This window comes from Leuciscus leuciscus (genome assembly GCF_965113295.1).
Source record: "Leuciscus leuciscus genome assembly, chromosome: 17".
Classification (NCBI taxonomy): domain Eukaryota; kingdom Metazoa; phylum Chordata; class Actinopteri; order Cypriniformes; family Leuciscidae; genus Leuciscus; species Leuciscus leuciscus.
Window position 1 is genome coordinate 16,319,184 of NC_138741.1, and position 14,928 is coordinate 16,334,111.

Below are 14,928 nucleotides of genomic sequence, written 5' to 3' on the forward strand. Positions count from 1 at the left end.
AGGACAGAAAGGCTGAAGAAGAATTATTAAAGTACAAAATGACTGATGATCATGCAGTTAAAAAGACTAACTAAAGCCAGCTACTGGCGTAACGATCTTACCTGTAGAAATGGCCACTGAACGAATCTCTTTGTGAATCGACTCAAAAGATTCTAATCACTGGATCAAAATCCCCACCTCTTTTTTGGGACATCCAGCAGCAGTCCAGTGTTTTTTCCTAATTTGGACAGCAGAGGGAGCCATCTATCGGACTGCAGCATCCAAACTAAGTTCTTTGTAAATAGTTTTAAGACTTAATAAGAGCTCACAATGTCTGTTGATTATTTATATAATCAATATTACTGCTTGTAAGACTTTCGTATCGTCACAGACTGGTGAACGCCTTTTTACTACTAACACCTCATTGAATTGCATTCATTTGTATAACCTCAATTCAGTTTGTTTTATATTCAGGAATATGAACAGCCGATGCCCTTGAAGAATGTCAAAGTGTGACACATCCACAGATCATTTTCATGTCTGGTTGGTAATTGTGTTTTTATTAGTGCGCAGAAGCGCAGCACAACAATCACATCACAGACAATGAAGCGAACTGCTAACTTGTTTTCCCTGCTGCATGCTTTAGCAGAGCATAATCAACACACTGACTTCACACAGCTCCTTTCGCTCTCTCTCGCCGCTCCCATACTTGGTGTCTTTCTCTGATTCTGGTGGCAGATTGAGAGATCTGATACAGCTCTGCTTAGCACTGGTGCTCAAAGCCCTCCGGCTGTTTCTCTTGCATATTTTGGCACGGTCCTCTTTTGTGTAAGAGACGAGAGAGTTTCTGTTATTCAGACACTCAATACTGTATAATTAACAACAGAGACGGCACCACGGACAGCAACAACACAAACATTAATACGGGAACATCGTAAAGTAAATTAGTTTTTGCTGGTGTGAGCTTGGTCTCACCTCTCTTTGTATTTGTGTGTCTGTGTTGGCATGTTAATGTGTTTATGTCTTTCAGTGGTCACGTTTGACCTCAACCGCACCAGATCTAGGCCCACAACAGTTCCCTCTCTGGCCTTACATTGGCTTCCCTGTGGCATATTGTCTCTCCATTGAGTCCTTCTCCACCGAGAGCAAGATTCCGAGATGCTCACTTAACATTCACTCCTGGTTCTCACAGTCTTGCTGTGGTACTTAATTGGAAGCCCCCAGCGTCTCATAAGATAAACGTCAAACACGTATAACACCCCTGGTTCCAGTTCACCGATCACCGCTGTAGTGACCGCCCGACGTGGGTTTAACTCTTGGAAATACTTACAGAGGACTCTCTCATTGGCTGGACGGGACTCGGGGTCGATGCAGCGATCCGTCAAGATGTGTTTGCTGTCAAGTGGGATCTGCCTCCGATAAACGCAATATAGACTCCGTTCTTCAGTCCCCATCCAGGCGAGAGTGACTGAGTTGCAGGTCCGCAACTTGTTGAAAGACTTAATCTGCAGTGTGGAGGGAAACACCGGCACAGCTCGGCGGTGGTACGCCGATGATGCCTGAATTTTGAGACAGAATTTGGACTTCCCGAAATTGCCTTTAGGGATTGACGATGAGGAACCTGGAGCCAAGGCCTGGAGCTGGATGAGGTATGACGGGGCACCATGCAACCATATTTGGGCCAGCTGGTGTCCCACCTCCTGAGACGTCAAAGTCCGTCCTTTACTAGAGACGGTGACCTTGACTTTACTAGTGCCGTTACAGGTGTGCAAGGTAAGGAGGCCATTTTGTTGCCACCCACGAGGTTTAAATCGGAACTGTTCCCCCTGTAGATTGCTTGCATCCCCGCTCAGGGTGACCCATTTGACCTGGCCTTCCCGTAAGGACGTGACAGCTGGACGAGCCTCCTCGTGTGTGCGGGTGAAAGTGCCGGTGTATGCCGCACTTGTGCCGTTAACCCTGTCCACTACAAACACGTCAAAATAGTACTGTGTATCCGGAAGCAGGTCCGAAACCGTGCACACACTTTCGACATCCCTGCACACACATCCAGGGTCCTCAAACTTGTCAGTTGTCGATGATTCACGATCCTCAAGGGTATCCGGATGCCGCCACCACCAGTCTTTAAGAGTTGCCCACACAATCTCCTTGCTTTGTTTGTCCCTTCTTTGTCGCTTCTGCACACTCTGTATTTCCTTTCGGATTCCCTCACGGGCAGCGCAAAGACTTCGGTAGTTGTGTTTATGGTTGACTAACACGCAATATTCGTGATGTGGCAGGTGACCGTCTTTAACAACTATGGATGAGCTCGGAGCCCAGTTTAAGGTGACACTGGTCATGCCCACCCCCAGTGTGTGCACTCTAGGATCTGAAGGCAGCTCCGGGAAAGCCCCCGAAGGACCAGCACCTTCGTGGAGGTATGCCGACACCTGCGTGTCCTGATCGTTTGATTTCAGCCGCAGGATGTAGATGGACGCTGGAGCGTAGGCAGGACCGGTGTAGGTGTCTACAGCATTGCCGGTGTAGGTGTAAATCCTAACCTCTCTTCCAGAACCTCTCCACCAAACCTCAGGCATGCTCTTCTTCGAGCCCCCTGAAAAAACGAAGTATTTCAGATCAAGATCAAGCATATTCAAAAGCTCTAATCAAAAGAAAGCTAAAAAACATTGGGCCGCATACACGCATAGCATAAGACTGTTTTTCATGCAAACCATCATTACTTTTGTCGGCACACTTTTAGAGGGAACATTTGGTAATCAAAGTGAATAATTTAAAGGTGTAGATGGGGACCCCTGAGTTCACAGTCTAAATGATTTATATGTCACTTTATGACTTTATAATGCTGCTTTGCCTGCCAGACTACCCCTTCATTTCAGTACATGCGCATGATTATGAAAGAAGAGTGCAGAAACGTATCAGGATTATTCTGGTGCTGTTAAAACATGATGCAGATGTGTTCCAAATATAAATTAAGTTCCAAATATGTATTTTGCAACAAAATAGTTTGTTTAGCTAGGATTTAGCATTTAGTTGTCTATGTCTGGCATTATGAATGAATAATAAATATTTATAAAATTATTTTATAATGTTTATAATTTAACTTATGTTAAATTCGTTAACATAAGTTAATGCATTATGTAGTTATTTATCTTGGTTAATGTTCATTTTACATTAAAATGAACATCTAACATGCACAAATATGAATTAACAATGAAAATCAGGATATTTATAATTAACATAAAAACCTGAAAATGAAAATTCTGTGGTCATCGACTTACTCTCATGTTATTCTAAACCTGTATCACTATTCTATTGCTTCTGTGGACAAATAAGTTTTGTAAAGTACCATTAAAATTAGAAACAGATGTTAATGTTTATCCATCCAGACTGTGCTTGCATATGTTGTCTCTTTGTTTCTGTTTGAAAATGTTTTACTTTCTATCAGGAAACAGCCTGGAGATTTGGAGATGGATAAGAGGAGAATCTTCTGTCCACAGAGGCCCTAAAGCAACACAACAGCAGTTTTACACCTACTAATTAAATCAGTGAGCCTCAAGCGACTGCTTCGCTTCTTCATTAGAGCCTCTGAAGGGATGTAACCTGTCCGCCCTTTGGATACAAAATCCCTGAGTTGTCTGTTAGCCCTGGTTAGGCCTATGCCAGTACTCCCCAAACACACAAGTACGTGTTTGCATGCATGCACAAATATACCTTCAAGCAGACACAAGTCCATGAATAAGCATACACACACAAACTCACAGTGTGCTTTTTTAGGTGGTTTATCCTTCAAGGTCCGAACAGCCAAGCTCCATTCGATGGGCACTGCACAGGGGCTCACAGTAACAGACAGCAAATCAGCTTTCTTCTTTAGTGTGAAATACAGTCTGAAACACAGATGCATATCTGTATGTATTAGAAACAGCACATATGATATGGTTTGGTCTAATTGTCCCTAAGACCACTCAAAAAATCTAATTTTATATTCTATAAATTAACCATTATAATAAATTATTTGGTCAAACAATATCGTTTTTTCAACAATTTGTACCAGCCTAATCGTGTCTCATCAAAAAATCTAATCTACTCTGTATTCATTCCTTTTAAAACTTTTAACATAACTGTGACGTATTATCTCACAATTATGACTAATTCTCACAGTTGTGACTTTGTATCTTACAATTAGGCTGAATTTCTTATTTGAAAATGTATCTAAAAAATTGCTGTTTAATTTTTTTACTCTGAAGCAGACACAGGCTTTCATAAAAGACCCCCAATTGAAATTAAGCTGCTTGTTACAAAATCATTGGATTTATGATTTATGACATCAGAAACCCAAAGACTTTAACACATGACTGCCCATATTTATTAGTAAACCCCTATTCAGTTTTCAGAACTCTTGATCTGCTCAGTCATATTATTATTTCTAAACACCAGAGTATTTTGCAAATGTTCACCCAACCCTATGCTGCTCCTGGCTCTGTGTATTATTCAGAAGGATCTCAACATTAGAAATGATATGAAGTTTATTTTAACAAAGTCCCTGATCATTTCAGTCTGACCTTTATACTGTAGTTTGAGCAACATGCCTTTGTATCGTGAACATTTGGCATCTATATTGTACCTGCCAGCAAACCCACATGTGAGTATAAGGCTGATTCATAAAGAAAGTGTTTACATTAAAGACACCAAAAAAGTTCACACAATAATGAAAATGATCTTATATTATACTCGTTGTTCAAAACCTATATGATTTCTTTTTCTTCAAGGCAATATAAAAGGACATATTTTGAAATGTCTGTTTTGAGAATGTTTTTTTTTCCATACAGTGGAAATGCCGATGGTCTGAATGGCCGAATGACATGAGAGTGAGTAAATTAAAACAGAATTTTCATTTTTAATAAGGGTCAGAGAGGGTGAAAAAAAAAGTGGTTATTTAAAACTAAATTATGACTCTTTTGGAGGGGAAAAAATGTAAACATTACTTAAACGGACCTCAAAAAAAAAAAAAAAAAGCTAAAAAGTAGGGACGCTCGAAGGCTACTCATTAAAATTATCTGATACCACGCAGCGTGTACAGTACAGTGCTAGTGACAAAGAAACACAGACAACAGAGCAAACAGAAAGCAGAATGGATATATCAGAGAAGGATGTCTATGAAGTAAATGTATCAAATGAATAGTTAAACAAATGTAAATGTTAAACTAATTAAATATTTACGCTTATATAGCTGCTGTAAGCTTGTCAAGCACACATCCCTTTTTCACAGACATTGCTGGAAAGTTTGGATATGGCAATAGCAAAGAAACGAGGAGCATATTACTAACGTTAACTGACCCAAAAAAGAGAGACCGTGTACTTCTGTTGCATGCTCTTGATTGTTGATCGTTCACTCAGCACACATGCGTCATTTGAATTAAAACTAAATCCTATGTACAGTACAAGTAAAAACATGAACTGTTACATTATTTATGTATAACGAGTGGTTCCCTACATTTTAACAGGAAGGCGGTACAATAATCACATGACGTTTTCAAGAGGTTTTCTGTGCGCAAACACCCGAAGCGTGTTCCCAGAATGCTGCCTCTCAGACAGCGCATAGCCTATTAAATAGTTCTCTTTCATGTCTTCTTGTGCTTTAACGGACAAATTCACACAAAATTATGTTAAAATGCCCATATAGGGAAGTATCCTTGTGAAACATTGTCAGTTATGTCTTAAGTGAACATAAACAGTTTAAAAGGAAACACATGTAACAATATGCTGGATACGTGCAGCTCTTAAAGTGACAGCAGCCTAATAATCCTACAGCTGTCTTTGTCCTCAATGTTAATCTAACAACAAAAGACAGAGAAAATCCCTCACTGCTCTTGAATGGTTGAGCCCTTCTGGAGCAGCTCTAAATATTCCCTGTGCTATTAAATAAAAGATCAAATATGATAGAGCAAGAATAAGAACAGTAAAAGTAACAGTAGCTCCAACAATACATTTTAACAGGCATAATAAAGCATGAAAATAACTTAAAGGAGAACTCCGGTGAATATTTAAGTTAATCTTGATTGTTTTACCTTTGTGAGTACTGTCTATAGAAAAAAAAAACGAACCGGATTGGTGCTTGCAACGCGGAGCTGTTACAGTTAATGCCCAGAGCTCCCATTCAGCTAAAACGGCAGTTATGGGGGCATAAACCTAAAGAGTGTCTTTTTGCCTCTTAACAGACACAAAATGCAATTAAAATGTCTGTCCAACATGAACAGGGCCCTTACATGACAACAAGATGCGTTTAGCAACTTAGCCATTGTTTAAACTCACCTAAATAGTGTTTTAGACGGCTAGCTGTAGTCTCGCGCTGAAGTCTCGTGGGAAACCAGTCACAAGTCGCACGGGTATATTTGTGGCAATTATAGCCAACAATACATTGTATGGGTCAAAATTATCGATTTTTCTTTAACACCAAAAATCATAAGGATATTAAGTAAAGATCATATTCCATGAAGATATGTTGTAAATTTCCAACCGTAAGTATATAAAACATTTATTTTTGTGAGTGAATGCAGCACAATCGCGAACATAAATGGTCAACTTTAAAGGCGATTTTCTCAATGTTTCTATTTTTTGGCACCCCCAGATTGCAGATGTTCTAATAGTTGTATCCCGGCCAAATATTGTCCTATCCTAACAAGCCATACATCAATGGAAAGCTTATTTATTCAATTTCAAAATTGTGACCCATGTGACTGGTTTTGTGGTCCAAGGTCACATATTGGAAAGTAGACGAAAGTAAAAGTGGTATTGGTGCATCCCTACTAAAAAGTGTATGACATGATGCCTTTAAATAACATGCTGCAGAGCTTCCTTGGGGACTGTTTGACTGCTGTTGTTTGCACAGTTTGATCTGCTAATGAAGGTGAGGAGAAACAAAAGCAATGACTTCAGAATGACTGATCTCTGATAAGCTTCTATCGATCCATCCCCACCGTTTAGATATGCATCTCCACAAACCCTAATGTTTACAGATCAAAACTGATGCCAGGTGCACCATCACTGTAGAGCGCTTTCCTCAAGCAGGAAACACATTCACTCCCCCTCCATGAATAACATCACACTGGGCAGAATATGGTGAACCTCCCTCTGTGCATTCTGGTAATACCAGCCATTTGGCAACCGCCACTTCCTCTGACCTTGAAAACAAGCTTGTGTGGCTGCCTTCAGTCAATGGTGTTTGCATCTTCAACTGCTCATTATATTTTTTTCTATGGAAACAGTCAGACATTAGATTTAAGACGCAGCGTTTGTTTAATGCAATTTGGATCTCTTATTTGCATGCCACTGGCTCACCAGCATAGCACATTATCATAATATTGATTTCATTCTTCTGCTAATCAAGTTTAACTTTGACCTTGACTGAAATAAAGGGTCATCGTTTTAGTTTGAGGGATTGCTGGCAGGTACACTTTAGGTATGTCCATCCCTTACCCTTTTAATGCAATTTTTTGTGAGAGTTTTGTGTGGAAGGCACAGTTACAATCTTTTAATAGATTAATTAATTTGATTTATGATCAGCAGCTCCTGCCCTACGGCTGTGCATTGAAACGCACTCTGTTCTTCTCTCTCTTTCTCGCGCTCGGTCTGAAGCCTGACACCACCTCTGTTACGGTTGAGGGAGCAGTTCTCACTGTGATTCTCACTGGCTAGTGTTGCTAATGGAAAAAGAAAGCTGCAGTTTTAGTTTAGTTTTAGCTGCTGGGTTTGGGTTTAGCTATTGGGTTTGATGGAGAGGAAACTGAGAAATCTGTGGCATGATTTTAAGACCATTAACGAGAATTAAACAGATAGGAGATCACTTTTATTTCAATTTCCAAAAATGTTTAACAGTTTTAGTTGAAAAAAATATATAACAACACTGACCCTAAAAATGTAAACTGTGAAAAATGGGAATATTATAAATATGTGTATTATTGTCACGGATTGGCTGTGTTGATAATTCAAAGATGATGCTTGACGCAAGATGAATGAATAATTATAATACTTTTAATGCTAACGAAGAGAATACTACTTATACACAATGTAAAGTTAACGAGAAACAATGAACTGAAGAAGACAGAAGGCTTAAATACACGAGGAAGGTAATCAACAGAACAGGGAACGTGAGGACTAATTAGAAACTACAACTAATGAACGACTAGAACTCAGGCAATGACAAAGACAATAAAAACTAAAGCACTATTCGGGCGGTAAATGTTTCTCATGTGAATGTCCGGAAAAAAATAATTTGCATGGCACTTCAGTGATAAAACTCATGCATTCAGATGGCGATTTATTCATGGTGGAAGAGCGAGTTTTGTGATCCTACAAACCCGGGAATTTGCTCACATGGTCAGTCCCATAATTGTCTGCTGTAAATAAATAAAAAATAAAAAAATTATTATAGATTTATTATTTACTTATTTAAATCTGTTTAAAAATAGGAATATAGACGTGCTATAGTTAAAATGGTTTTATGTCTTGTATTTTACCACAAAATCATGGATGTCATTTTAAAAATGTGGAAATTAGCAGAAATAAGTTATAATAGTAACAGTAAATGTAATAAAAGTGTAGGCTAGATTTTTTAAATTAATCCAAATTACAGCAAAGCACAACAGTTATGGTACTGTGCTTGGCAGTGGTCAAAAAGGATTCAAACAGTTCATTTTTAATTTATCTCTTCTTGTAAACTGAGTGATGTGGATTTTGATGGCAAATTTTGATGGCACAACATTATTTTTACGACGGATTTTTACGGGGGTGGTGGGAGAAAAGCACTGACATTCTGGATTCGGACTGCAATAAAATCACAGACCCTGTAAATGGTGAAAATACCTTACGACCCCATGAGAAACATATTTATTTACATATTTATACAAAATATTTATTTTGTATTAAGTTAATATTGTATAATTTTTTCTACTCACCATTTTCAACCCCATTGCAACCTCCTGGGTTTTTGAAACCCCCTGCTCTAAAGGACAGATATCAGTTTACAGTGATTTTCAGACGAGTCGATTCCCTGCTAAGTGATTATGCAGTATTAGAAATCTCTCTCTCTGGAGAACTACAATGTTGATTTAAACTCTTCCACTCTTCCATTTCTTCTCTACTTGAGTTAGAAGCTTCAAAACATACACAATCCGTGTTTCTCTTTCATTCCTTTCCTGTCTGATTGGTCCACTTGATCAATTTTAGTGTACCTTCCCTTTATTGGAAATTATTTATTGTCTATCTCCCACCAGATCCCCAATGTGTCTTTTACCTACGAGCGCGTCCTTTGGGCAGATGTACTGGTGTGACCCTGTTCTCACTCAGCCATGTTGTGGGGTGTAATGTAACTTCATTTTCAGGTGCCAGGCCACTGATGGTGCCGGGACCAGAAAAGAGGGCCATGGCCAGGCAGAGACACCAGGAGAGAGCCATCCTTGTCCAACACAAACAGCCACTCACTTATCTGGAAAACAAAGAATGCCATATTTAAACAAGTGGTAAGAGCTTTTAAATGCATTTTGTCCACCAGTTTTGTTTTGAACATTTCACAAAAAACCACAAGGGTGACATCAAAGGACAACAATGCTTTTTTTAAGTTTTAACTTTGAAAACTATTACATTAAAAGACTTTTGGTGGAGAAAGATTTTCATTGACAACTTAAAGCACATCGAGTAAGTATTAATTAAATTTTATAGAACTACTGTGCTCAGTTCTCCCTTCATAAATACACTGTCAAAGGAGCATCTGAATGATCATAATAATAAATTTGATTAAGAAGTTTGACTTCTTTTACATACACTACATTCACCATGTTGCACTGTCCTTTGACCTGTCTGACCTTTGACCAATGGCATACTAACAACACTGTTCATTTTACTTTTTTTTTTTACAAATGATACCTTTATACAGCAGCTTGTCACTGGGGGAATAGCTTTTAAATGTAAATGTTTTTTTGGTTAAGCACTTAAAAAAACCATCTGACTCCCAATTATCTGCCATTTTTGTTTCACTGACGTCCTTTCAGCAGTGGCCACACTGGTTACACAGTTCACAATATCCGCAGATGCAGTATGTCATCCAGATATTGTTCGCCTACTACTGTTCTGCTCACTTGACACACTGCTATTTGCATATGTAATAGGATAGTACGCATCGCCTATACTACAGACTGCAGTGAAAAATCGATTTACCATATCCTGTCAGTCAGTCCATCTATTTAGATAACAAACGTCCCGTGCCTTGGCTTATGAAAGCTCTGAGACAAATGAGGACATCTGGAAGTTTCAAAGGAGCTGATAATTCAGCAGAATTTTGACTTTATCTCATTTCAAAAAAGTAAATCCATCATACTTAAAACATCTGCCTTGTCCTTGATGTAAAAGTTGGAGATAAACTGCCGACTTCAAATTAAAATTAAGATTAAAATCTTCTGAAACCTGTCAAAACCCAGCTCTGACGGCTGAAACTCGCATTCTCGGGTAGATCAGCACTCAGGGCTGATGTCCTAGATGACAGTGCTGTTATTTATCTCTCAAGGTGCTGACAAACTCACTGGTGTTTCAACCGACATTCAGCACAAAGGTTATTCATTATGGCTGACAAGCGAAGAACTGAGCTATCAGTCAATCAGTTGATTCTCACACTCCATCTGTTGTGAGGGCAAGATGAGAGAGAGAGAGAGAGAGAGAGAGAGAGAGAGAGAGAGAGAGGGGATGAGGGAGAGAGGGGATGAGGGAGAGAGAGCATGAGGGAGAGAAAGTTAGCCTCATCCCAGCTGATGATTCATTGATAGCAGGAAACATTTGCCTTTATTCAGAGAGAATTATTTATATGAGCAAAGAAAATTTGCTATCTGCTAACACTCGCTGCTCTCTGCTTTGACACTCCACACAGAAACCTTGCGCTGCGAGACGAGAACGGCACTTCAGCGATGCCTGGCAAACACTCACTTGAATGTATGTCTCTATTTTTAACAAGCGACATCAAATTAGTTTACTACGGAAATAGAATTCAACTCTTCTCATTATGTACGAACAGCAGGCTGCTTTGGTACTATAAAAACCCATCGACAAAAAGAACAAAAACCGACCAAAACAGCACCTGGAGGTAATCTGAACACCGCCGGGCGGCGTCTGTGGGGGAGAGTTGAGGAAGTTTGAAACTCTCAGATGTTCAATCTGTGTTTATCTGCAGCTGATGGGCCCAGTGATGTGAGTTCACGTCCCCGGGGAGAGAGAGGCAGCGATCAAAGCCATCGTGCTGAAAAGTGTCCCCATAACAACACGCATGGTTGTCGCTGGGGAAACGTTGCCCCGTAGATCAAATGACAGGCGGTGGAGTGAACGCGCATGAGACGCGACGCGCTCTCTCATCACCCAACCTCTGCTCTGATTATGCCTGCTGAACAGGCCCTCATTAGAAACAGAAGAGAAGGATGGAGGGGGTGGAAAAGAAGGATGCAAGGAAAGTGTGAAGAGAGGAGAGCGAGAGAGAGAGAGAGAGAGAGAGAGAGAGAGAGAGAGAGAGAGAGAGAGAGAGAGAGAGAGAGAGAGATTGGAGCGGGAAAATGTCCAGGAAGATGAAGAGAGGGATTAAGAAAGGTGAAAATAAGACCGTGAAGGTGAGAAAGAGAGGATCGGGAAAAAAAGAGGTAAAGGGAGAGTGAAGGAGGGAGGAGCCAAACAAGGGCGTAGGAGGTGAGAGAGAAAGACAGGAGGAAGGGATAGAAGGAAGTGTAGAAGAAAAATAGAAGACTAAATTGACACGTGCACATACATAAGAGAAAGAGGAAACGAAAAAGAGCTGGATGAATGGTCATAAAACCTCCAGGTGAATCTCATGACAAGTCAAGAACATGTTTGAGTTATATATCATCCCAAAGTTAGAAGTATTTCTTTCTACAATTTTTTTTACATGCTTTTTTCTGCCACATTTCTCATTAATGCAATACACAAATAAAATACTGAAAAAATAATTTATATAATTTATATTTTATTATATATTTTAAATATTTTATGTATATTATTATTTTAAAATGATTAAAATATTTAAATTATTTGAATACCTATTTCAATGCATTTATACACCATTTGCTGTAAGCTATTTCATTTTATATGAATTAAAAAATGTAAATGTAAAACAAAAAAAACTGTAGCCTATTACAGTAATGAGAATTGCCATTGAAAATCAGTGTGGGATGCCTGGACACATTATGGTAATGATAATGGGGGAATTGTAGGGGGAAAATACTTAATTGTAAAAAATAATGGCGTAATGCAAAAACATGATTTCTTTATGCAAAATATAATATCTATAGTTTTTTTTCCCTTTTGATTCCCTCCCCCATGTCTCTGTAGTACTAAGTCTGTCCGTTCATTAAACCTCACACTCATTTTATTTCTCTCTATCTCTCAATCTCTGTGTTTACTGTGTTCTGCGAGCTCTTATTACTGTACACACTCTCTCTCTCTCGCTCTCGATCTGTTAGAGAGCTTGTTGATGGCGTTGGTGGCTGGGGTGTCATGTGACACATGCTCTTTGCAGGGGTCCTGACTGCTCCCAGGGGAGCCAGATATAAAGCGAGAGAGAAAAGAAGGGGGAGAGGTAGAAAAGAGAGAAAGAAAGACAGAAAAGGACTCCAAACTTGAATGGTATAGAATGAAAACTGAGAACTCATGCAAAGATGTGGGCCGTAGGGGGGTAAATAGACAGAGATGTGCTCAGATGGGGAGAAAGAGGGTTTAGTGAAAGATTGGGGAAGAGTATAAATATATTGTGGTCATGAACACAAGATCTAATGGCTGACTTTAACAAGTCAAAAGTAACACTACTAATTGCTCTGTCTCTCTTTCCTTTCAGTCTCTGTCTCTCTCAAAATTTAATTGAGCTGAATTCAGTTCAGAGACGTTTAGTTATGGTCATGCAGTTACAACACTACCACAGCAATATAATGCCTATATGTACAAACTATATGTTATCATAAACAAAATGTAAGTTTTATATTTATTATCATATATATATTTTTTTATATATTTATATCTTTAGATTTTTTTATGTTATATCTATATTAAATATTTATTTAAATTGTTTTCTTATATATATACACACACGCATACACAAACATAATATAAAAATAGGACATAAATAAAATGTTTGAATAAATAATTTTTTATATATTTTTTAAAACCAGAAATAAAAATGAGAAAACATTCCAAAACGTATTCTTTTCTGATATTTTGATTCGTTGTAACTTTCATCTGCGTTGTGAAGAGTTTCTTTTTTCCCCCCCTGTTCTGGATTTCCATGAAACTGAACCCCCATCCCAAACCACACACTATCTCACTGCTGTACTTATGGGCTATTTAGTGGTCAAAGAGACACAAGTAAGAGACACACACAGAGGATGATCGCCATCTCATGTAACAAAATGATATAAATAGAGACTGAAGAAAATGTTTTTTTCAAAATATTAAACATTAATACTTTTATCTAAAGCAACTTGCATTCAAGATTTTCATCACATTGTGTTTTCACTGGAAATCAAGCCCATGACTTTGGCTTTGCAGGCACTATGCTCTACCAGTTGAGTCCCTGACATGTAATCACAGACACACAAACACGCAATCACACGTATTACCTCAGCCAGCGCTCGGGTCTTCCACTCTGAAGAAAGAAAGGAGGAGAGGTGAAGAAGAGCAGAAGTAAACGGGTCTGATGTCTTCTGCACTGGTGCTCAGAGTCACAGAAACTCGCCTGTCCTGCTGGAGTATCCTGAGGATAGAGGGAAATAAAGAAAAAAAGAAAAGCCCTCCCACCCTTCTCCTCTCCTCTTTCTCCCTTATCCTCTCTCTTCTCTCGTTTCCACTCCTTTTCTCTCCTCTTTTCTCTCCCCCCCGACCCAGATCAGTGCAGTCTGATAACTGAGGCACGCTAGTCAAATAGACACATGCGCGTGTGAGCTGTGTCTATGTGAGAGAGAGAGAGAGAGAGAAGAGGAGGAAAAGAGATGGATGTTGGATAGAAGGATGGAGAAAGTCTCTTGGTGAGGACTGTTGTTGCAAGAGGGGTGATAGTGTGTGTGTGTAATTGCAGAGAGAATGGGGGGGGGGGGGTTATTCAGAGACATGTGTTTTTGAAGATTACATAGTGATGTGTTAATTACATTTGGGGAACCACACTATAGACAATTTCCATTAACTCTCATAAACCCAAACCATAAACGTCATTATAAACAGTAAAAAATATATATTCTTCATGTAGGCTATATAAAACTTTTGGTCATATTTCACTGCAAATTATATGTTAATAACTCTTTCATTTATGTTTTATTTTAATTTAATTAAATATTTTATTTAATCTTTAAAAAAAATCATTGTATTACATTACAGATTTCTTTATTTTATTCTTTAAAAATGAGTGTATTAAATTCATGAGAACAGCCTTTGACAATATCTGGAACCGGGCTCCTCGACACATTACAGTGATGCGAATTTAGGGGGGAAATGTGTGAAAATGACATGAAAATTTTGTCTTATCCTAAAAAAGATTTCATAAAAGTAATGTTGCCTTACTGAAACTTACTGTAAAGTTGTTTTATCAGAACTAGCGATATAAATATATAAATATTGGCAAAAATGTATAAATACATCAGCACTGAACTCTCCATAGCACACCTGAAGCGTGGGTGAGCGTGCGTTTGTGTACGTATTGTTCTAAAGGTCAAGTGCTCTTCTCAAAGAGATTGAATATGTACATGTAATTGTGAGTGTTTTTCCAGAACTCGACACTGTGCCTCTTTCCTCCACACAATGGTATCGCTCCATCTTCCACCCCTCCCTCATATTCTGTCCATCCTCCACAGCAGAATGAAAAAGGCTATTTGCATTGTGTTAAGCATGTCTCTTGGGCCTTTTTGAACGTATTCTATGGGT

The 14,928-nt window shown here is 38.8% G+C and overlaps 1 protein-coding gene across 3 annotated transcripts; it reads right to left on the bottom strand.

The window, feature by feature from the left end:
• Nucleotides 1-529: 529 nt before the first annotated feature.
• ndnfl (neuron-derived neurotrophic factor, like) lies at nt 530-13,999 on the bottom strand. 3 transcript variants are annotated; one of them, XM_082142214.1, is made up of 5 exons: nt 11,099-11,737; nt 10,551-10,646; nt 9,269-9,460; nt 3,739-3,863; nt 530-2,572 (listed from the first exon to the last, which is right to left on the bottom strand). In XM_082142214.1, the coding sequence occupies exons 3-5, from the start codon at nt 9,427-9,429 to the stop codon at nt 1,146-1,148; spliced, it is 1,713 nt and encodes a 570-aa protein (XP_081998340.1). In that variant the 5' UTR covers nt 9,430-9,460; nt 10,551-10,646; nt 11,099-11,737; the 3' UTR covers nt 530-1,145. The 3 variants fall into 3 exon arrangements, with proteins under 3 accessions (XP_081998340.1, XP_081998338.1, XP_081998339.1); XM_082142212.1 differs by lacking the exons at nt 10,551-10,646; nt 11,099-11,737 and adding an exon at nt 13,635-13,999; XM_082142213.1 differs by lacking the exon at nt 10,551-10,646 and having other exon boundaries at nt 11,099-11,736.
• Nucleotides 14,000-14,928: the final 929 nt, after the last annotated feature.